Here is a 25,018-nt window from a genome sequence, read left to right as displayed (position 1 = left end):
GGCGAGGTCCAAGGAGCAGTTGTTGGTCGGAGTAGCACTATCTCAGGAAGTGCTACAATAGCACGGCTGGATTCTGAATATCCCAAAGTCGCAGCTGGTTCCTACGACGCGTCTGCTGTTCTTGGGCATGATTCTGGACACAGAACAGAAGAAGGTGTTTCTCCCGGAGGAGAAGGCCAAGGAGTTTTCATCTCTGGTCAGAGACCTCCTGAAACCAAAACAGGTGTCGGTGCATCACTGCACGCGAGTCCTGGGAAAGATGGTAGCTTCTTACAAAGCAATTCCCTTCGGCAGGTTCCATGCAAGGATCTTTCAGTGGGATCTGTTAGACAAGTGGTCCGGATCGCATCTTCAGATGCATCGGTTGATCACCCTGTCCCCGAGGGCCAGGGTGTCTCTGCTATGGTGGCTGCAGAGTGCTCATCTTCTCGAGGGCCGTAGATTCGGCATTCAGGACTGGGTCCTGGTGACCACGGATGCAAGCCTCCGAGGTTGGGGGGCAGTCACTCAGGGAAGAAACTTCCAAGGACAATGGTCGAGTCAGGAGACTTCCCTACACATAAATATTCTGGAACTAAGGGCCATTTACAATGCCCTAAGTCAAGCAAAACCCCTGCTTCAAAACCAGCCGGTGTTGATTCAGTCAGACAACATCACAGCGGTCGCCCATGTAAACCGACAGGGTGGCACAAGAAGCAGGATGGCAATGGCAGAAGCCACAAGGATTCTCCGATGGGCGGAGAATCACGTGATAGCACTGTCAGCAGTGTTCATTCCGGGAGTGGACAACTGGGAAGCAGACTTCTTCAGCAGGCACGACCTCCACCCGGGAGAGTGGGGACTTCATCCAGAAGTCTTCCAGCTGATTGTAAATCGTTGGGAAAGGCCACAGGTGGACATGATGGCGTCCCGCCTCAACAAAAAGCTAAAAAGATATTGCGCCAGGTCAAGGGACCCTCAGGCGATAGCTGTGGACGCTCTAGTGACACCGTGGGTGTACCAGTCGGTTTATGTGTTCCCTCCTCTTCCTCTCATACCAAAGGTACTGAGGATAATAAGAAAGAGAGGAGTAAGAACTATACTCATCGTTCCGGATTGGCCAAGAAGAACTTGGTACCCGGAACTACAAGAAATGATCTCAGAGGACCCTTGGCCTCTGCCGCTCCGACAGGACCTGCTACAGCAGGGGCCCTGTCTGTTCCAAGACAAACCGCGGCTGCGTTTGACGGCATGGCGGTTGAACGCCGGATCCTGATGGAAAAGGGCATTCCGGTTGAAGTCATTCCTACGCTGATAAAAGCTAGGAAGGATGTGACAGCAAAGCATTATCACCGCATATGGCGAAAATATGTTGCTTGGTGTGAGGCCATGAAGGCCCCAACAGAGGAATTTCAGCTGGGTCGATTTCTGCATTTCCTACAGTCAGGAGTGACTATGGGCCTAAAATTGGAATCCATTAAAGTCCAGATTTCGGCCCTGTCTATTTTCTTTCAAAAAGAACTGGCTTCACTGCCTGAAGTTCAGACGTTTGTTAAGGGAGTGCTGCATATTCAGCCCCCTTTTGTGCCTCCTGTGGCACCTTGGGATATCAACGTAGTGTTGGATTTCCTAAAATCACATTGGTTTGAGCCACTTCTTCAGACCGTGGAGTTGAAGTATCTCACGTGGAAAGTGGTCATGCTTTTGGCCTTGGCTTCGGCTAGGCGTGTGTCAGAATTGGCGGCTTTGTCATGTAAAAGCCCTTATCTGATCTTCCATATGGACAGGGCAGAATTGAGGACTCGTCCCCAATTTCTCCCAAAGGTGGTATCAGCGTTTCATTTAAACCAACCTATTGTGGTGCCTGCGGCTACTCGGGACTTGGAGGATTCCAAGTTGCTGGACGTAGTCCGGGCCCTGAAAATCTATGTTTCCAGGACGGCTAGAGTCAGAAAAACTGACTCGCTGTTTATCCTGCATGCACCCAACAAGCTGGGTGCTCCTGCTTCTAAGCAGACTATTGCTCGCTGGATCTGTAGCACGATTCAACTTGCACATTCTGTGGCTGGACTGCCGCATCCTAAATCAGTAAAAGCCCATTCCACGAGGAAGGTGGGCTCTTCTTGGGCGGCTGCCCGAGGGGTCTCGGCTTTACAACTTTGCCGAGCTGCTACTTGGTCGGGATCAAACACTTTTGCAAAATTCTACAAGTTTGATACCCTGGCTGAGGAGGACCTTGAGTTTGCTCATTCGGTGATGCAGAGTCATCCGCACTCTCCCGCCCGTTTGGGAGCTTTGGTATAATCCCCATGGTCCTTACGGAGTACCCAGCATCCACTAGGACGTCAGAGAAAATAAGAATTTACTCACCGGTAATTCTATTTCTCGTAGTCCGTAGTGGATGCTGGGAGCCCGTCCCAAGTGCGGACTTTCTGCAATACTTGTATATAGTTATTGCTTAACTATAGGGTTATTGTTCTGAGCCATCTGTTGAATGAGGCTCAGTTGTTGTTCATACTGTTAACTGGGTATAGTTATCACAAGTTGTACGGTGTGGCTGGTATGAGTCTTACCCTGGATTCCAAATCCTTTCCTAGTAATGTCAGCTCTTCCGGGCACAGTTTCCCTAACTGAGGTCTGGAGCAGGGGCATAGAGGGAGGAGCCAGTGCACACCAGATATAGTACCTAATCTTTCTTTTAAGAGTGCCCAGTCTCCTGCGGAGCCCGTCTATTCCCCATGGTTCTTACGGAGTACCCAGCATCCACTACGGACTACGAGAAATAGAATTACCGGTGAGTAAATTCTTATTTACTCACCCCCTCACGTGAAGAGCGCAGTGTGTGTTGGGGGAGACTGATGATTAGTCTCCCTGTTTACTGATCACTTTCAGAGATCAGGCAAATGGTGCCTGGGGAGGGTAATTTCCCTACTCAGACTTTGATCCCGTTTGCATGGCATTATGGGGCACGATTCCAGCTTTGATGTCAGCTTTCATATATTGCCGCATCACTGCATGGGGGTCCAGGGAGTCAAAGGAGACCAGTTCTGCACATCTGCAGACTGGATGTTCTTGTCAAAAACCAGGCTACACAGCAGGGCTGTGCGGTCTCATGTGATTTAACCTAGTCAGCTAAACCACTGCTGGCTGCTGTCGTATCCCATGCAACCACACCAGTTAAGTGGTTAATTGACCAATAATGTAGCTGATGAAAGTATTGTAAGGGATCCATTGGTTTAACTCTTTCACAGTACTAAGCCCTGTTGAACGTTCAAATCATGTCCACAGATTGGACACTTATCAAAATGGTGATAGACCACTACTGTAAATACTTAGAGCAGTGCCACACTGGACAGCATGAACGATGTCGTTCATTATTTTCCCTTGAATTTCCCGTACTCCCAGTTGAACGATAGTGAATGCGAAAGTGCGGCCACACTGAGCAATTTCATGAACACCTGAATGATATGCACTGTGTCGCCAATAAAGTAGCTAGAATTGAGCTGCAGGGACAGACTACTGAGTTTACGAACCGCGGTAGGTGCATCGTTTGTACCGGACTCACTGGGCGATATATTAAACTATGTCGCTCTGAAAGGTGAAAATGAGCGATATAGTTTAAAATATTGTCCAGTGTGGCACTGCCTTTAAACTATGGTATACTGTATTAGCAAATGTCGCTCCTACCTTGAACTGCTACTTACTATGTTTTATTTGATCTAGTGCTTTCTAAAAGCACTGTCTAGACTTCTAGTGAGCACTACTTTTTAAGTGTTCAAGCTGAACTCCTGGCAGAACAGATGTAAAACCACCCATTTGTATGAGCCTCAATTACAATGTTTTTCTCTTACGTCCTAGAGGATGCTGGGGACTCCTTAAGGACCATGGGGTATAGACGGGCTCCGCAGGAGACATTGGCACTATAAAGAACTTTAGATGGGTGTGCACTGGCTCCTCCCTCTATGCCCCTCCTCCAGACCTCAGTTAGATTCTGTGCCCAGAGGAGGCTGGGTGCATTACAGGGGAGCTCTCCTGAGTTTCTCTGAAAAAGAATTTTGTTAGGTTTTTTATTTTCAGGGAGCACTGCTGGCAACAGGCTTCCTGCATCGTGGGACTGAGGAGAGAGAAGCAGACCTACTAAAATGATAGGTTCTGCTTCTTAGGATACTGGACACCATTAGCTCCAGAGGGTCGGAACGCAGGTCTCAACCTCGCCGCTCGTCCCGGAGCCGCGCCGCCGTCCTCCTCACAGAGCCGGAAGATAGAAGCCGGGTGAGTATTAAAAGAAAGAAGACTTCAGTTCTTTTCTGAGGTAACGCTGCGCGCCATTGCTCCCACACGCAACACACACTGCACGCACGGATGGGTGCAGGGGGGGGGGGGCCCTGGGCAGCAATAATATACCTCTAGGACTGGCTAATAAGTTATATAGGCTGCGGAGGCAGTAGATTATATAATCCCCCGCCAGTATGGAAAATTTGAGCGGGACCGAAGCCCGCCACTGAGGGGGCGGATCTTGATCCCACAGCACTAACCAGCGCCATTTTCTCCACAGCACACTGCAGAGAAGCTGGCTCCCCGGACTCTCCCCTGCTGAACACGGTGACAGAGGGCAAAAAGAGGGGTGTGGGGGGCACTTATAATTGGCGCAGTGAGGTGTGTGTGTGTATGTATATGTGTGTATATATATATATATATATATATATGCGCTGTTTATCTGGGAATTGATTTCCAGTGTCAGTTGGCGCTGGGTGTGTGCTGGCATACTCTCTCTCTCTCTCTCTGTTTCTCCAAGGGGCCTTATTGGGGAACTGTCTCCATAAACATATACCCCTGTGTGTGTGTGTGTGTGTGTGTGTGTGTGTGTGTGTGTGTGTGTGTGGGGGGGGGGGTGTCGGTACGCGTGTCGGCATGTCTGAAGCGGAAGGCTCATCTAAGGAGGAGGTGGAGCAGAGGATTGTGGTGTCTTCGTCGGCAACGCCGACACCTGATTGGTTGGATATGTGGAATGTTTTAAATGCAAATGTGACTTTATTACATAAGAGATTGGACAAAGCTGAGTCCAGGGATGATACAGGGAGTCAATCAATGGCTTTGACGGTGTCACAGGGCCCTGCAGGGTCTCAAAAACGCCCCCTATCCCAAATAGCAGACACTGATACCAGTTCTGACTCCAGTGTCGACTACGATGATGCAAGGTTACACCCAAGGGTGGCCAAAAGTGTTCATTATATGATTATTGCAAAAAGATGTTTTACATATCACAGATGACCCCTCTGTCCCTGACACGAGGGTACACATCTTTAAGGAAAAGAAACCTGAGGTAACGTTTCCCCCATCTCATGAGCTGAACGCGCTATTTGAAAAGGCTTGGGAAACTCCAGACAAGAAACTGCAGATTCCCAAGAGAATTCTTATGGCATACCCTTTCCCTGCACAGGACAGGGTACGGTGGGAATCCTCGCCCAGGGTGGACAAAGCTTTAACGCGCTTATCCAAGAAGGTGGTGCTACCGTCTCCAGACACGGCAGCCCTCAAGGATCCTGCTGATCGTAGACAGGAAACGACCTTAAAATCAGTTTATACACATACGGGTGCTTTGCTCAGACCGGCAATAGCATCGGCTTGGGTTTGTAGTGCGGTAGCAGCTTGGACAGATACCTTGTCAGCTGATAATTGATACCCTTGATAGGGATACCATTTTGACATTAGGTCACATCAAAGACGCAGTCTTATATATGAGAGACACTCAGAGAGACGTTGGGCTACTAGGTTCGGGGGCCAACGCCATGGTGATTTCGGCTAGGCGAGCACTGTGGACCCGCCAATGGACGGGTGATGCCGACTCAGAGGCATATGGAAGTTTTGCCTTACAAGGGTGAGGTTTTATTTGGGGAAGGTCTGGACCTGGTTTCCACAGCTACCGCGAGTTAATCTACTTTTTTGCCTTATGTTCCCCCACAGCAAAAGAAAACACCACAGTATCAGATGCAGTCCTTTCAGTCGCATAAGTCCAGACGAGGTCGAGGCTCTTCCTTCCTCGCCAGAGGTAAGGGTAGAGGGAAAAGAATGCCGGCTACGGCTAGTTCCCAGGAGCAGAAGTCCTCCCCGGCTTCTACTAAATCCACCGCATGACGCAGGGGCTCCACTGAGGGAGTCCGCGCCGGTGGGGGCACATCTTCGACTCTTCAGTCACGTCTGGGTTCAGTCGGACGTGGCTCCTTGGGCAATGGAAATTGTATCCCAAGGCTACAAGCTGGAATTCGAAGACGTGCCTCCTCGCCGATTCTTCAAATCGGCTTTACCAGCTTCTCCCCCAGAGAGGGAGATAGTTTTAGCTGCAATTCAAAAGCTGTGTCAACAGCAAGTGATTATCAGGGTTCCCTTAATTCAACAGGGAAAAGGGTATTATTCAATCTGTTTGTGGTCCCGAAACCGGATGGCTCGGTCATACCCATTCTAAATTTAAAATCCCTAAACCTGTACTTAAAAAGGTTCAAGTTCAAGATGGAATCGCTCAGGGCAGTTATCTCCAGCCTGGAAGGGGGGGATTTTATGGTGTCACTGGACATAAAGGATGCATACCTTCACGTCCCCATATATCCTCCTCATCAGGCATACCTGAGATTCGCTGTACAGGACTGTCATTACCAGTTTCAGACGTTGCCGTTTGGGCTTTCCACGGCCCCGAGGGTTTTCACCAAGGTAATGGCGGAAATTATGGCAAGGCAAGGCGCAGGCAAGGAGTCACAATTATCCCGTACTTGGACGATCTCCTGATAAAAGCGAGATGAAAGGAACAGTTGCAAAAAAGCATGTCGCTCTCCTTGAGAGTGCTGCAGCAGCATGGTTGGATTCTAAACCTACCAAAGTCACAGTTGATTCCAACGACTCGACTATCTTTCTTAGGCATGATTCTGGACACGGAACAGAAGAGGGTTTTTCTCCCAATGGAAAAAACACAGGAACTCCAGAACATGGTCAGAGACCTGCTAAAACCAAAAAGAGTGTCAGTCCATCAATGCACTCGAGTACTGGGGAAAATGGTGGCAACCTACGAGGCCATCCCCTTCGGCAGGTTTCATGCGAGGACTTTTCAGTGGGACCTTCTGGGCAAGTGGTCCGGGTCCCATCTTCAAATACATCAGAAAATAACCCTGTCCCCCAGGGCCAGGGTGTCTCTCCTGTGGTGGCTGCAGAGTGCTCACCTTCTAGAGGGTCGCAGGTTCGGCATTCAAGACTGGGTTTTGGTGAGCACGGACGCGAGCCTCCGAGGATGGGGAGCAGTCACACAAGGAAGGAATTTTCAGGGACTATGGTCAAGCCAGGAGGCTTATCTACACCTCAACATACTGGAATTAAGGGCCATATACAACGGCCTACGACAAGTGGAGAATCTTCTTCGCGACCTACCGGTTCTGATTCAATCAGACAACGTCACAGCCGTGGCTCATGTAAACCGCCAAGGCGGGACAAGGAGCAGAGTGGCAATGGCGGAAGCCACCAGGATTCTGCGCTGGGCAGAAAATCACGTAAGCGCTCTGTCAGCGGTATTCATTCCGGGAGTGGACAACTGGGAAGCAGACTTCCTCAGCAGACCCGGTCTCCATCCAGGAGAGTGGGGACTTCATCAAGAAGTTTTTGCCGAGATAACAAGTTTTTGGGGACTTCTTCAAATAGACATGATGGCATCACGCCTCAACAAGAAGCTTCGGAGGTATTGTGCCAGGTCAAGGGACCCTCAGGCAGTAGCGGTGGACGCCCTGGTGACACCGTGGGTGTTTCAGTCGGTCTATGTGTTCCCTCCTCTTCCGCTCATCTCAAAAATATTGAGAATCATAAGACGAACAAGAGTGCAGACAATACTCATTGTTCCAGATTGGCCTCGAAGGGCCTGGTATTCGGATCTACAGGAGATGCTCACAGACGATCCGTGGCCTCTTCCTCTCAGAGAGGACCTGTTGCAACAGGGGCCCTGCGTGTTCCAAGACTTACCGCGGTTACGTTTGACGGCATGGCGGTTGAATACCGAATCCTAGCTGAGAAAGGTATTCCGGAGGAGGTCATCGCTACTCTGATAAAGGCTAGGAAGGAGGTGACGGCGAAACATTATCACCGTATCTGGAGGAAGTATGTATCTTGGTGTGAAGCTAAGAATGCTCCTACGGAAGATTTCCACTTGGGCCGTTTTCTCCACTTTCTACAGACAGGAGTGGATATGGGCCTAAAGTTAGGCTCTATTAAGGTACAGATTTCGGACCTATCTATACTCTTCCAGAATGAATTGGCTTCTATCCCAGAAGTCCAGACTTTTGTGAAGGGAGTGCTGCACATCCAGCCTCCTTTTGGTTTGAGCCTCTTCAAACAGTTGAATTAAAATTTCTCACTTGGAAGGTGGTCATGTTGTTGGCCTTAGCATCTGCTAGGCGGGTGTCCGAATTGGCGGCTTTGTCTCATAAGAGCCCCTATCTCATTTTCTATGTGGATAGAGCTGAGTTGAGGACTCGTCCTCAATTTTTGCCTAAGGTGGTGTCATCGTTTCATATGAACCAACCTATTGTGGTGCCTGTGGCTACGGGAGACTTGGAGGACTCCATGTCACTTGATGTAGTCAGGGCCTTAAAAATTTACGTAGCCAGGACGGCTCGGATTAGGAAAACAGAGGCACTGTTTGTCCTGTATGCAGCAAACAAGGTTGGCGCTCCTGCTTCTAAGCAGACTATTGCTCGCTGGATCTGTAACACGATTCAGCAGGCTCATTCTACGGCTGGATTGCCGTTACCAAATTCTGTAAAGGAAGGTGGGCTCTTCTTGGGCGCCTGCCCGTGGCGTCTCGGCTTTACAGCTTTGCCGAGCGGCTACTTGGTCGGGTTCAAACACTTTTGCAAAATTCTACAAGTTTGATACCCTGGGTGATGAGGACCTCATGTTTGCTCAATCGGTGCTGCAGAGTCATCCGCACTCTTCCGCCCGATTGGGAGCTTTGGTATAATCCCCATGGTCCTTACGGAGTCCCCAGCATCCTCTAGGACGTAAGAGAAAATAAGATTTTAAACCTACCGGTAAATCTTTTTCTCCTAGTCCGTAGAGGATGCTGGGCGCCCGTCCCAGTGCGGACATATTTCTGCATGACTTGTATATAGTTGTTGTTTACATAAGGGTTATGTTACAGTTAAGATCAGTCGTTGACTGATACTGTTTTGTTCATACGGTTAACTGGTTGCGTATATTCCAGGTTATACGGTGTGGATGGTGTGGGCTGGTATGAATCTTGCCCTTAGATTAACAAAAATCCTTTCCTCGTACTGTCCGTCTCCTCTGGGCACAGTTTCTCTATTTGAGGTCTGGAGGAGGGGCGTAGAGGGAGGAGCCAGTGCACACCCATCTAAAGTTCTTTATAGTGCCCATGTCTCCTGCGGAGCCAGTCTATACCCCATGGTCCTTACGGGGTCCTCAGCATCATTTACGGACTAAGAGAAAAAGGTTTACCGGTAGGTTTAAAATCTTATTTTCTTGCAGGTCAGGTTTATATCTTAAAATTTCTTATAGGGAGTTCTATGTCGCACTCTACAAGGTCATGCACACTGGGTTAACACCATGGCACTTAGCACAGACTACGTTCTTCGCACAGGGGCTTTCAATCCAGCTGAAGCCTCCATCAATCCCCAAGACATGCGTGGCTCCTGTAAGTGTCTTTTGTTTGTTAATGCTACACTTAGGGGGACATTTACTAAGCAGTGATTACAGCGGAGAAGTGAGCCAGTGGAGAAGTGCCAATGGCAACCAATCAGCACTGAAGTAACATCTATAATTTGCATACTATAAAATTATTCAGAGCTGCTGATTGGTTGATGTGGCAACTTCTCCACTGGCTCACTTCTCCGCTCTTACCACTGCTTAGTTAATGTCCCCCTAAGGGTGTATTTACTAAGCCTTGGATGGAGATAAAGTGGACGGAGATAAAGTACCAGCCATTCAGCTCCTGTCATTTTTCAAACCCAGCCTGTGACATGGAAGTTAGACACTGATTGGCTGGTCATTTATCTTCATCCAAGGCTTAGTAAATAGACCCCTATTTGAAAATAGTAAGTCATAAAATCAGTACTAATGCAGAGTTCTGTTATTATCCTGTATATTTTATAGATAGACTTCACATTCAAAATTATATCATTAGCTCTTAAAGGCACTGTTACTTCAATACGTTGTCCCTAGCACAGGAGATTGCATATGTTCGTTTTATCTTATTTCTGTGTAGGTGATGAGCCAGCTTCAAAGGATCGTGGTTTCATTCCCTTGCCTGATCTGTCATTTTTTGGGACCTGGGATCTCCAATAATACCATTAACTTAGTAATGTCTGATGCATTTCTTTGTCATGAGGTGTTTTCCAAAGTATTTAATTTGAGAGGGAAGTCGCCTATAAATATTTTGTAGAGGGATTGAAGCTTATAAAACAAGGCTCTGTAAGCAAGTTGAAGTTTGCTTTAAGACAAATCTGCAATTGTAAATTATTATGCAATCATTTGGAACTTGACAATTGCGAAGATGAAAATGTTTGTTGGCCTTTAAGGATTAGGTTCTAGAAGAAAATTTCAAAATACTATATTCAGTTACATGCTAGAAGATATTTTCTATATTTGTCAATAAGAGTGTTTGTTTGCTACATTCTAGTGGAGGATCTGAAGGAGAAAGCTTTGCAGAGATACAATCAAGTTCGGGTGTGTATATGATAAGAAAATTTTGCCTTGCTAGAGTTACTGCATTATAAAAAAATTTGCAAGAATTCTGTATTTGCTCTTTTGTGCTTATAGCGTTACACTTTTTGACTAAGGGGGACATTTACTAAGCAGTGATAAAAGTGGAGAAGTGAGCCAGTGGAGAAGTTGACCATGGCAACCAATCAGCTGCTCTGTATATTTCTCTTACGTCCTAGAGGATGCTAAGGACTCCGTAAGGACCATGGGGATAGACGGGCTCCGCAGGAGACATGGGCACTTTAAGAAAGACTTTAGGTATGGGTGTGCACTGGCTCCTCCCTCTATGCCCCTCCTCCAGACCTCAGTTTACTACTGTGCCCAGAGGAGACTGGGTACATTACAGGGAGCTCTACTGAGTTTCCTGTCAGAAAGTATTTTGTTAGGTTTTTTATTTTCAGGGAGCCTGCTGGCAACAGACTCCCTGCATCGAGGGACTGAGGGGAGAGAAGCAGACCTACTTCTGTGAGTTTCAAGGCTCTGCTTCTTAGGCTACTGGACACCATTAGCTCCAGAGGGATCGGTACGCAGGTCTCACCCTCGCCGTACGTCCCAGAGCCGCGCCGCCGTCGTCCTCACAGAGCCGGAAGATAGAAGCCGGGTGAGTATGAGAAGAAAAGAAGACTTCAAAGGCGGCAGAAGACTTCATGATCTTCACTGAGGTAACGCACAGCGGTGAAGCTGTGCACCATTGCTCCCATACACCTCACACACGGCAGTCACTGTAAGAATGCAGGGCGCAGGGGGGGCGCCCTGGGCAGCATATAAACCTCTTTCTGGCAAAAATAGACATATATACAGTTGGGCACTGTATATATAATGAGCCCCCGCCAGTTTCAGTATATTTGAGCGGGACAGAAGCCCGCCGCCGAGGGGGCGGGGCTTCTCCCTCAGCACTCACCAGCGCCATTTTCTCCACAGCACAGCACTGAGAGGAAGCTCCCCGGACTCTCCCCTGCTTAACCACGGTGAAAGAGGGTTTTGAAGAAGGGGGGGGGCACATAATTTGGCGCATATATACATGTACAAACAGCGCTACTGGGTAAACATATATTTATATAGTGTTTTTTCCTGGGTCATATAGCGCTGGGTGTGTGCTGGCATACTCTCTCTCTCTCTGTCTCTCCAAAGGGCCTTGTGGAGGAACTGTCTTCAGAGAAGAGGATTCCCTGCGTGTGTGGTGTGTCGGTACGCGTGTGTCGACATGTCTGAGGTAGAAGGCTTTCATGGGGAGGAGGAGGAGAGAATGAGTGTGGTGTCTCCGTCGACAACGCCGACACCTGACTGGATGGATATGTGGAAGGTTTTAAGTGCTAATGTAAATTTATTGCACAAAAGATTAGACAAAGCTGAAGCTAGGGAACAGCCAGGGAGTCAACCCATGTCTGTCCCTATGTCGCAGGGACCTTCGGGATCTCAAAAGCGCCCACTATCCCAAATTGTAACCACAGATACCGACACAGATTCTGACTCCAGTGTCAACTACGATGATGCAAAATTACAGCCAAAAGTGGCTAAATGTATTCGATATATGATCATTGCAATAAAAGATGTTTTGCATATCACAGAGGAACCCCCTGTCCCTGACACAAGGGTACACATGTATAAGGGGAAGAAACCTGAGGTAACCTTTCCCCCCTCACATGAGTTGAATGAATTATGTGAAAAAGCTTGGGAATCACCAGAAAAAAACCTGTAGATTCCCAAAAGGATTCTTATGGCGTATCCTTCCTTTCCCGCCAACGGACAGGATACGGTGGGAATCCTCCCCTAAGGTGGATAAGGCATTAACACGCTTATCCAAAAAGGTAGCGCTGCCATCCCAAGATTCGGCTACCGTCAGGGACCCTGCTGACCGCAAGCAGGAGGTTATCTTTAAGTCCATTTACACACACTCTGGTACTTTACTCAGACCGGCGATTGCGTCGGCCTGGGTTTGTAGCGCTGTAGCAGCTTGGACAGATACCTTATCGGCGGATATTGAGAACCTAGATAAGGATACCATTTTATTGACCCTGGGGCATATAAAAGATGTGGTCTTATATATGAGAGATGCTCAAAGAGACATTAGTCTACTGGGTTCTAGAATCAACGCGATGTCCATTTCTGCTAGACGAGTCCTATGGACCCGGCAATTGACAGGGGATGCCGATTCAAAGAGGCATATGGAGGTTTTACCTTACAAGGGTAAGGAATTGTTTGGGGAAGGTCTCTCGGACCTGGTCTCCACAGCTACAGCTGGTAAATCAAATTTTCTAACTTTTATTCCCTCACAGCCTAAGAAAGCGCCACATTATCAAAGGCAGTCCTTTCGAACACAAAGAAACAAGAAAGTACGAGGTGCGTCCTTTCTTACCAGAGGTAAGGGCAGAGGAAAAAATCTGCACAACACAGCTAGTTCCCAAGAACAGAAGTCCTCCCCGGCCTCTACAAAATCCACCGCATGACGCTGGGGCTCCGCTACAGGAGTCCGCCCCAGTGGGGGCACGTCTTCGAGTTTTCAGCCACATCTGGGTTCACTCCCAGTTGGATCCCTGGGCAATAGAAATTGTTTCCCAGGGTTACAAGCTGGAATTCGAAGAGGTGCCTCCTCGCCGGTTTTTCAAATCGGCCCTACCAGCTTCTCCCCCGGAAAGGGAGATAGTGTTAAATGCAATTCACAAATTGTATCTTCAACAGGTGGTGGTCAAGGTTCCCCTGCTTCAACAAGGGAGGGGATATTACTCAACCCTATTTGTGGTCTCGAAACCGGACGGTTCGGTCAGACCCATTTTAAATTTAAAATCCCTGAACCTATACTTGAAGAGGTTCAAGATGGAATCGCTCAGAGCGGTCATCGCCAGCCTGGAAGGGGGGGAATTTTATGGTATCTTTCGACATAAAGGATGCATACCTTCATGTTCCCATTTATCCACCTCATCAGGCGTACCTGAGATTTGTGGTACAGGATTGTCATTACCAATTTCAGACGTTGCCATTTGGGCTTTCCACGGCCCCGAGAATTTTCACCAAGGTAATGGCGGAAATGATGGTGCTCCTGCGCAAGCAAGGTGTCACAGTTATCCCGTACTTGGACGATCTCCTCATAAAAGCGAGATCAAGAGCGCAGTTACTGAACAGTGTGTCAATTTCAGGTGTTACAGCAACACGGAAGATTCTCAATATCCCGAAGTCGCAGTTGGTTCCTACGACTCGTCTGACTTTCTTGGGCTTGATTCTGGATACAGACCAGAAAAAGGTTTATCTTCCGATAGAAAAAGCTCAGGAACTCATGACTCTGGTCAGGAACTTATTGAAGTCAAAACAGGTGTCAGTGCACCACTGCACTCGAGTCCTGGGAAAGATGGTGGCAGCATACGAAGCCATTCCCTTCGGCAGGTTCCATGCGAGGACTTTCCAATGGGACTTATTGGACAAGTGGTCCGGGTCACATCTACAAATGCATCGGTTGATCACCCTGTCCCCCAGAGCCAGGGTATCTCTCCTGTGGTGGCTGCAGAGTGCTCACCTTCTAGAGGGACGCAGGTTCGGCATTCAGGACTGGATCCTGGTGACCACGGACGTAAGCCTCCGAGGTTGGGGAGCAGTCATGCAGGGAAGAAACTTCCAAGGTCTTTGGTCAAGTCAAGAGACTTGTCTTCACATCAACATCCTGGAACTGAGGGCCATATAAAACGCCCTACGTCAAGCAGAGACCTTACTGCGAGACCGACCAGTTCTGATCCAGTTAGACAACATCACCGCAGTGGCTCATGTAAACCGCCAGGGCGGCACAAGGAGCAGAGTGGCAATGGCTGAAGCCGCCAGGATTCTTCGCTGGGCGGAAAATCATGTAAGAGCACTGTCAGCAGTGTTCATTCCGGGAGTGGACAACTGGGAAGCAGACTTCCTCAGCAGACACGACCTGCATCCAGGAGAGTGGGGACTTCATCAGGAAGTCTTCGCACAGATTGCAAGTCAGTGGGGACTGCCCCAGATAGACATGATGGCATCCCGCCTCAACAAAAAGCTACAGAGGTATTGCGCCAGATCAAGAGACCCTCAGGCGGTAGCTGTAGACGCCCTAGTGACACCGTGGGTGTTCCAGTGGGTCTATGTGTTTCTTCCTCTCATCCCAAAGGTGTTGAGAATAATAAGGAAAAGAGGAGTACAGACAATTCTCATTGTTCCAGATTGGCCACGAAGGACCTGGTATCCGGATCTACTGGAAATGCTCACAGAAGATCCATGGCCTCTTCCTCTGACAGGACCTGTTGCAACTGGGGCCCTGTCTGTTCCAAGACTTACCGCGACTGCGTTTGACGGCATGGCGGTTGAACGCTGGATCCTAGCGGAAAAGGGCATTCCGGATGAGGTCATTCCTACTCTGATAAAGGCTAGGAAGGACGTGACAGCTAAACGTTATCACCGTATATGGCGAAAATATGTTGCTTGGTGTGAGGCCAGGAATGCTCCTCCGGGAGAATTCCATCTGGGCCGTTTCCTTCATTTCCTACAAACTGGAGTGAATTTGGGCCTAAAATTAGGCTTCATTAAGGTTCAGATTTCGGCCTTATCCATTTTCTTTCAAAAGGAATTGGCTCTTCTCCCAGAAGTACAGACTTTTGTAAAGGCAGTGCTGCATATTCAGCCTCCTTTTGTACCTCCGGTGGCACCTTGGGACCTTTAACGTGGTGTTGAGTTTCCTTAAGTCACACTGGTTTGAACCACTTAAAACGGTGGAGTTAAATTATCTCACTTGGAAAGTGGTCATGTTGTTAGCCTTGGCTTCGGCTAGGCGAGTATCGGAATTGGCGGCTTTGTCTCATAAAAGCCCCTATCTAGTTTTCCATATGGATAGAGCGGAATTGCGGACCCGCCCTCAATTCTTGCCTAAGGTGGTGTCATCTTTTCATATGAACCAACCTATTGTGGTACCTGTGGCTACGCACGACTTGGAGGGTTCCGAGTCCCTTGATGTAGTCAGGGCTTTGAAAATTTACGTGGCCAGAATGGCTAGAGTCAGGAAAACAGAAGCACTGTTTGTCCTATATGCGGCCAACAAGGTTGGCGCACCTGCTTCAAAGCAGACTATTGCTCGCTGGATCTGTAACACGATTCAGCAGGCTCATTCCACGGCTGGATTGCCGTTACCAAAATTGGTCAAGGCCCATTCCACAAGGAAGGTGGGCTCTTCTTGGGCGGCTGCCCGAGGGGTCTCGGCACTACAGCTGTGCCGAGCTGCTACTTGGTCGGGTTCAAACACCTTTGCAAAGTTCTACAAGTTTGATACCCTGGCTGAGGAGGAACTGTCTTCAGAGAAGAGGATTCCCTGCGTGTGTGGTGTGTCGGTACGCGTGTGTCGACATGTCTGAGGTAGAAGGCTTTCAGGGGGAGGAGGAGGAGAGAATGAGTGTGGTGTCTACGTCGACAACGCCGACACCTGACTGGATGGATATGTGGAAGGTTTTAAGTGCTAATGTAAATTTCTCTAACGTCCTAGTGGATGCTGGGGACTCCGTCAGGACCATGGGGAATAGCGTCTCCGCAGGAGACAGGGCACAAAAGCAAGCTTTTAGGATCACATGGTGTGTACTGGCTCCTCCCCCTATGACCCTCCTCCAAGCCTCAGTTAGGTTTTTGTGCCCGGCCGAGAAGGGTGCAATCTAGGTGGCTCTCTTAAAGAGTTACTTAGAAAAAGTTTTTAGGTTCTTTATTTTCAGTGAGTCCTGCTGGCAACAGGCTCACTGCATCGAGGGACTTAGGGGAGAGATTTTCAACTCACCTGCGTGCAGGATGGATTGGATTCTTAGGCTACTGGACATAGCTCCAGAGGGAGTCGGAACACAGGGCTCGCCCTGGGGTTCGTCCCGGAGCCGCGCCGCCGACCCCCCTTGCAGACGCTGAAGATGAAGAGGTCCGGAACCAGGCGGCAGAAGACTCTCAGTCTTCATCAGGTAGCGCACAGCACTGCAGCTGTGTGCCATTGTTGTCAGCACACTTCACACAGCGGTCACGGAGGGTGCAGGGCGCTGGGGGGGGGCGCCCTGGGCAGCAATGTATAATACCTGTATGGCGAAAAATACATCACATATAGCCCTTGAGGCTATATGGATGTATTTAACCCCTGCCAGATATCTAAAACTCCGGAGAAGAAGCCCGCCGAAAAGGGGGCGGGGCCTATTCTCCTCAGCACACAGCGCCATTTTCCCTCACAGAAAGGCTGGTGGGAAGGCTCCCATGCTCTCCCCTGCACTGCACTACAGAAACAGGGTTAAAACAGAGAGGGGGGGCACTGATTTGGCGATATGTATATATATTAAAATGCTATAAGGGAGGAACACTTATATAAAGGTTGTCCCTGGATAATTATAGCGTTTTGGTGTGTGCTGGCAAACTCTCCCTCTGTCTCCCCAAAGGGCTAGTGGGTCCTGTCCTCTATCAGAGCATTCCCTATGTGTGTGCTGTATGTCGGTACGTGTGTGTCGACATGTATGAGGAAAATATTGGTGAGGAGGCGGAGCAAATTGCCTGTAATGGTGATGTCACTCTCTAGGGAGTCGACACCGGAATGGATGGCTTATTTATGGAAATTACGTGACAATGTCAACACGCTGCAAGCCGGTTGACGACATGAGAGGGCCGGCGAACAAATTAGTATCTGTCCAGGCGTCTCAAACACCGTCAGGGGCTGTAAAATGCCCATTTACCTCAGTCGGTCGACACAGACCCAGACACGGACACTGATTTCAGTGTCGACGGTGAAGAAACAAACGTATTTTCTTTTAGGGCCACACGTTAAGGGCAATGAAGGAGGTGTTACATATTTCTGATACTCCAAGTACCACAAAAAAGGGTATTATATGTGAGGTGAAAAAACTACCTGTAGTTTTTCCTGAATCAGATAAATTAAATGAAGTGTGTGATGATGCGTGGGTTTCCCCCGATAGAAAATTATTGGCGGTATACCTTTTCCCGCCAGAAGTTAAGGCGCGGTGGGAAACACCCCTCAGGGTGGATAAGGCGCTCACACGCTTATCAGAACAAGTGGCGGTACCATCTACGGATAGGGCCGTACTTAAGGAGCCAGCTGATAGGAGGCTGAAAAATATCCTAAAAAGTATACACACACATGCTGGTGTTATACTGCGACCAGCGATCGCCTCAGCCTGGATGTGCAGAGCTGAGGTGGCTTGGTCGGATTCCCTGACTAAAAATATTGATACCTTTGACAGGGACAGTATTTTATTGACTATAGAGCATTTAAAGGATGCATTTATATATATGCGAGATGCGCAGAGGGATATTTGCACTCTGGCATCAAGAGTAAATGCGATGTCCATATCTGCAAGATGTTGTTTATGGACACGACAGTGGTCAGGTGATGCAGATTCCAAACGGCACAAAGATGTATTGCTGTATAAAGGGGAGGAGTTATTTGGGGTCGGTCCATGGGACCTGGTGGCCAGGGCAACTGCTGGAAAATCCACCGTTTTTTTACCCTAAGTCACATCTCTGCAGAAAAAGACACCGTCTTTTCAGCCTCAGTCCTTTCGTCCCTATAAGAGTCATATCTGCCCAGGGATAGAGGAAAGGGAAGAAGACTGCAGCAGGCAGCCCATTCCCAGGAACAGAAGCCCTCCACCGCTTCTACCAAGTTCTCAGCATGACGCTGGGACCGTACAGGACCCCTGGATCCTACAAGTAGTATCCAAGGGGTACAGATTGGAATGTCGAGAGGTTTCCCCCCTCGCAGGTTCCTGTAGTCTGCTGTACCAATGTCTCCCTCCGACAGGGAGGCAGTATTGAAAACAATTCACAAGCTGTATTCCCAGCAGGTGATAATAAAATTACCCCTCCGACAACAAGGAAAGGGGTATTACTCCACACTATATGGTGGTACTGAAGGCTAGGTGAGACCTATTCTAAATCTGAAAAATTTGAACACTTACAAGGGTTCAAATCCAGATGGAGTCACTCAGAGCAGTGATAGCAAAGAACAAGGGGACTATATGGTGTCCCGGGACATCAGGGATGCTTACCTCCATGTCCCAAAATTTGCCTTTTCTCACCAAGGGTACCTCAGGTTCGTGGTACAGAACTGTCACTATCAGTTTCAAGACGATGCCGTTGGATTGTCCAAGGCACCCCGGGTCCTTACCAAGGTAATGACCGTAAGGAGGATTCGTCTTCAAAGAAAATGGACGACCTCCTGATAAGAACAAGGTCCAGAGAACAGTTGGAGGTCGGAGTAGCACTATCTCAAGTAGTTCTACGACAGCACGGGTGGATTCTAAATATTCCAAAACCGCAGTTGTTCCGACGACACGTCTGCTGGTCCTAGGGATGATTCTGGACACAGTCCAGGAAAAGGTGTTTCTCCCAGAGGAGAAAGCCAGGGAGTTATCCGAGCTAATCGGGATCCTCCTAAAACCAGGAAAAGTGTCAGTGCATCATTGCACAAGAGTCCTGGTAAAAATGGTGGCTTATTACGAAGCGCTTCCATTCGGCAGATTTCACGCAAGAACTCTTCAGTGGGATCTGCTGGACAAATGGTCCGGATCGCATCTTCAGATGCATCAGCGGATAACCCTATATCCAAGGACAAGGGTGTCTCTCCTGTGGTGATTACAGAGTGCTCATCTTCTAGAGGGCCGCAGATTCGGCATTCAGGATTGGATGCTCGTGACCACGGAGGCCAGCCTGAGAGGCTGGGGAGCAGTCACACAAGGAGTGTGATCAAGTCTGGAGAATTCTCTCCACATAAATATACTGGAGCTAAGAGCAAATTTATAATGCTCTAAGCTTAGCAAGACCTCTGCTTCAAGGTCAGCCGGTATTGATCCAGTGGGATAACATCACGGCAGTCGCCCACGTAAACAGAAAGGGCGGCACAAGAAGCAGGAGGGCAGTGGCAAAACTGCAAGGATTTTTCGCTAGGCGGAAAATCATGTGATAGCACTGTCAGCAGTGTTCATTCCGGGAGTGGACGACTGGGAAGCAGACTTCCTCAGCAGGCACGACCTCCACCCGGGATTGTGGGAACTTCATCGGGAAGTTTTCCGCATGATTGTGAACCGTTGGGAAAGACCAAAGGTGGACATGATGGCGTCCCGCCCGAACAAAAAATGGGACAGGTATTGCGCCAGGTCACGAGACCTTCAGGCGATAGCTGTGGACGTCCTGGTAACACCGTGGGTGTAACAGGCGGTGTATGTGTTCCCTCCTCTGCTTCTCATAACCAAGGTATTGAGAATTATAAGACATAGAGGAGTAAGAACTATACTCGTGGCTCCGGATTGGCCAAGAGGGACTTGGTAACCGGAACTTCAAGAGATGCTCACAGAGGACTAATGGCCTCGGGAGCTAAGAAGGGATTTGCTTTCAGCAAGTACCATGTCTGTTCCAAGAGGAACCGTGGCATCGGCCTTTAAGAAAGGACCTGCTCCAGCAGGGACCTTGTCTGTTCCAAGACTTACCGCGACTGCGTTTGATGGCATGGCGGTTTGAACGCCGGATCCTAAGGGAAAAGGCATTCCGGAAGAGGTCATACCTACCCTGGTCAAAGCCAGGAAGGAGGTGACCGCACAACGTTATCACCACATGTGGTAAAAATATGTTGCGTGGGTGAGGCCAGGAAGGCCCCACGAAAAAATTTCAACTAGGTCGATTTCTGCACTTCCTGAAAACAGGAGTGTCTATGAGCCTCAAATTGGGGTCCATTAAGGTTCAAGTTTCGGCCCTATAGATTTTCTTCCAGAAAGAATTGGCTTCAGTTCCTGAAGTCCAGACGTTTTGTCAAGGGAGTATTGCATATACAGCCCTTGTGTGCCTCCAGTGGCACCGTGGGATCTCAACGTAGTGTTGGGATTCCTCAAATCATATTGGTTTGAACCACTCAAATCTGTGGATTTGAAATATCTCACATGGAAAGTGACCATGCTGTTGGCCCTGGCCTCGGCCAGGCGATTGTCAAAATTGGCGGCTTTGTCTTACAAAAGCCCATATTTGATTTTCCATTCGGGACAGGGCAGAACTGCGGACTCGTCCCCAGTTTCTTCCTAAGGTGGTGTCAGCGTTTCACCTGAAACAACCTATTGTGGTGCCTGCGGCTACTAGGGACTTGGAGGACTCCAAGTTGCTAGACGTTGTCAGGGCCCTGAAAATATATATATATATATATATATATATATATATATATATATATATATATATATATATATATATATATATATAATTCCAGGACGGCTGGAGTCAGAAAGTCTGACTTGCTGTTTATATTGTAGGCACCCAAAAAGCTGGGTGCTCCTGCTTCTAAGCAGACTATTGCTCGTTGGATTTGTAGTACAATTCAGCTTGCACATTCTGTGGCAGGCCTGCCACAGCCAAAATCTGTGAATGCCCATTCCACAAGGAAGGTGGGCTCATCTTGGGCGGCTGCCCGAGGGGTCTCGGCTTTACAACTTTGCCGAGCTGCAACTTGGTCAGGGGCAAACACGTTTGCTAAATTCTACAAATTTGATACCCTGGCTGAGGAGGACCTGGAGTTCTCTCATTCGGTGCTGCAGAGTCATCCGCACTCTCCCGCCCGTTTGGGAGCTTTGGTATAATCCCCATGGTCCTGACGGAGTCCCCAGCATCCACTAGGACGTTAGAGAAAATAAGATTTTACTTACTGATAAATCTATTTCTCATAGTCCGTAGTGGATGCTGGGCGCCCATCCCAAGTGCGGATTGTCTGCATTACTTGTACATAGTTATTGTTACAAAAAAATCGGGTTATTATTGTTGTGAGCCATCTTTTTTAGAGGCTACTTCATTGTTATCATACTGTTAACTGGGTTCAAATCACAAGTTGTACGGTGTGATTGGTGTGGCTGGTATGAGTCTTACCCGGGATTCAAGATCCTTCCTTATTGTGTACGCTCGTCCGGGCACAGTACCTAACTGAGGCTTGGAGGAGGGTCATAGGGGGAGGAGCCAGTACACACCATGTGATCCTAAAAGCTTGCTTTTGTGCCCTGTCTCCTGCGGAGCCGCTATTCCCCATGGTCCTGACGGAGTCCCCAGCATCCACTACGGACTATGAGAAATAGATTTATCGGTAAGTAAAATCTTATTTTATTGCACAAAAGATTAGACAAAGCTGAAGCTAGGGAACAGCCAGGGAGTCAACCCATGTCTGTCCCTATGTCGCAGGGACCTTCGGGGTCTCAGAAGCGCCCACTATCACAAATTGTAACCACAGATACCGACACAGATTCTGACTCCAGTGTCGACTACGATGATGCAAAATTACAGCCAAAAGTGGCTAAATGTATTCGATATATGATCATTGCAATAAAAGATGTTTTGCATATCACAGAGGAACCCCCTGTCCCTGACACAAGGGTACACATGTATAAGGGGAAGAAACCTGAGGTAACCTTTCCCCCCTCACATGAGTTGAATGAATTATGTGAAAAAGCTTGGGAATCACCAGAAAAAAAACCTGTAGATTCCCAAAAGGATTCTTATGGCGTATCCTTCCTTTCCCGCCAACGGACAGGATACGGTGGGAATCCTCCCCTAAGGTGGATAAGGCATTAACACGCTTATCCAAAAAGGTAGCGCTGCCATCCCAAGATACGGCTACCGTCAGGGACCCTGCTGACCGCAAGCAGGAGGTTATCTTTAAGTCCATTTACACACACTCTGGTACTTTACTCAGAGCGGCGATTGCGTCGGCCTGGGTTTGTAGCGCTGTAGCAGCTTGGACAGATACCTTATCAGCGGATATTGAGAACCTAGATAAGGATACCATTTTATTGACCCTGGGGCATATAAAAGATGTGGTCTTATATATGAGAGATGCTCAAAGAGACATTAGTCTACTGGGTTCTAGAATCAACGCGATGTCCATTTCTGCTAGACGAGTCCTATGGACCCGGCAATTGACAGGGGATGCCGATTCAAAGAGGCATATGGAGGTTTTACCTTACAAGGGTAAGGAATTGTTTGGGGAAGGTCTCTCGGACCTGGTCTCCACAGCTACAGCTGGTAAATCAAATTTTCTAACTTTTATTCCCTCACAGCCTAAGAAAGCGCCACATTATCAAAGGCAGTCCTTTCGATCACAAAGAAACAAGAAAGTACGAGGTGCGTCCTTTCTTACCAGAGGTAAGGGCAGAGGAAAAAATCTGCACAACACAGCTAGTTCCCAAGAACAGAAGTCCTCCCCGGCCTCTACAAAATCCACCACATGACGCTGGGGCTCCGCTACAGGAGTCCGCCCCAGTGGGGGCACGTCTTCGAGTTTTCAGCCACATCTGGGTTCACTCCCAGTTGGATCCCTGGGCAATAGAAATTGTTTCCCAGGGTTACAAGCTGGAATTCGAAGAGGTGCCTCCTCGCCGGTTTTTCAAATCGGCCCTACCAGCTTCTCCCCCGGAAAGGGAGATAGTGTTAAATGCAATTCACAAATTGTATCTTCAACAGGTGGTGGTCAAGGTTCCCCTGCTTCAACAAGGGAGGGGATATTACTCAACCCTATTTGTGGTCTCGAAACCGGACGGTTCGGTCAGACCCATTTTAAATTTAAAATCCCTGAACCTATACTTGAAGAGGTTCAAGATGGAATCGCTCAGAGCGGTCATCGCCAGCCTGGAAGGGGGGGAATTTTATGGTATCTTTCGACATAAAGGATGCATACCTTCATGTTCCCATTTATCCACCTCATCAGGCGTACCTGAGATTTGTGGTACAGGATTGTCATTACCAATTTCAGACGTTGCCATTTGGGCTTTCCACGGCCCCGAGAATTTTCACCAAGGTAATGGCGGAAATGATGGTGCTCCTGCGCAAGCAAGGTGTCACAGTTATCCCGTACTTGGACAATCTCCTCATAAAAGCGAGATCAAGAGCGCAGTTACTGAACAGTGTGTCAATTTCAGGTGTTACAGCAACACGGAAGATTCTCAATATCCCGAAGTCGCAGTTGGTTCCTACGACTCGTCTGACTTTCTTGGGCTTGATTCTGGATACAGACCAGAAAAAGGTTTATCTTCCGATAGAAAAAGCTCAGGAACTCATGACTCTGGTCAGGAACTTATTGAAGTCAAAACAGGTGTCAGTGCACCACTGCACTCGAGTCCTGGGAAAGATGGTGGCAGCATACGAAGCCATTCCCTTCGGCAGGTTCCATGCGAGGACTTTCCAATGGGACTTATTGGACAAGTGGTCCGGGTCACATCTACAAATGCATCGGTTGATCACCCTGTCCCCCAGAGCCAGGGTATCTCTCCTGTGGTGGCTGCAGAGTGCTCACCTTCTAGAGGGACGCAGGTTCGGCATTCAGGACTGGATCCTGGTGACCACGGACGCAAGCCTCCGAGGTTGGGGAGCAGTCATGCAGGGAAGAAACTTCCAAGGTCTTTGGTCAAGTCAAGAGACTTGTCTTCACATCAACATCCTGGAACTGAGGGCCATATAAAACGCCCTACGTCAAGCAGAGACCTTACTGCGAGACCGACCAGTTCTGATCCAGTCAGGCAACATCACCGCAGTGGCTCATGTAAACCGCCAGGGCGGCACAAGGAGCAGAGTGGCAATGGCTGAAGCCGCCAGGATTCTTCGCTGGGCGGAAAATCATGTAAGAGCACTGTCAGCAGTGTTCATTCCGGGAGTGGACAACTGGGAAGCAGACTTCCTCAGCAGACACGACCTGCATCCAGGAGAGTGGGGACTTCATCAGGAAGTCTTCGCACAGATTGCAAGTCAGTGGGGACTGCCCCAGATAGACATGATGGCATCCCGCCTCAACAAAAAGCTACAGAGGTATTGCGCCAGATCAAGAGACCCTCAGGCGGTAGCTGTAGACGCCCTAGTGACACCGTGGGTGTTCCAGTGGGTCTATGTGTTTCCTCCTCTTCCTCTCATCCCAAAGGTGTTGAGAATAATAAGGAAAAGAGGAGTACAGACAATTCTCATTGTTCCAGATTGGCCACGAAGGACCTGGTATCCGGATCTACTGGAAATGCTCACAGAAGATCCATGGCCTCTTCCTCTATGACAGGACCTGTTGCAACAGGGGCCCTGTCTGTTCCAAGACTTACCGCGACTGCGTTTGACGGCATGGCGGTTGAACGCTGGATCCTAGCGGAAAAGGGCATTCCGGATGAGGTCATTCCTACTCTGATAAAGGCTAGGAAGGACGTGACGGCTAAACGTTATCACCGTATATGGCGAAAATATGTTGCTTGGTGTGAGGCCTGGAATGCTCCTCCGGGAGAATTCCATCTGGGCCGTTTCCTTAATTTCCTACAAACTG

The 25,018-nt window shown here is 48.7% G+C and overlaps 1 protein-coding gene across 3 annotated transcripts in view; it reads left to right on the top strand.

The window, feature by feature from the left end:
• The window catches only part of NLE1 (notchless homolog 1), a 151,647-nt gene that overhangs the window by 79,756 nt on the left and 46,873 nt on the right, over positions 1 to 25,018 (top strand). For 2 of the 3 annotated variants that reach the window (XM_063954008.1, XM_063954009.1), the window contains 2 exons: positions 9,529 to 9,664; positions 10,649 to 10,695. The exons of the other annotated variant lie outside the window; for it this stretch is intronic. In XM_063954008.1, the coding sequence (XP_063810078.1) occupies positions 9,529 to 9,664; positions 10,649 to 10,695 (183 nt within the window). The remainder of the gene's footprint in view (positions 1 to 9,528; positions 9,665 to 10,648; positions 10,696 to 25,018) is intronic. 3 annotated transcript variants of the gene reach the window in all.

The sequence above is a fragment of the Pseudophryne corroboree genome, chromosome 2, assembly GCF_028390025.1.
Source record: "Pseudophryne corroboree isolate aPseCor3 chromosome 2, aPseCor3.hap2, whole genome shotgun sequence".
Lineage (NCBI taxonomy): Eukaryota > Metazoa > Chordata > Amphibia > Anura > Myobatrachidae > Pseudophryne > Pseudophryne corroboree.
The sequence above is the reverse complement of the archived record's forward strand: the minus strand, read 5'-3'. Positions and strand labels throughout refer to the sequence as shown.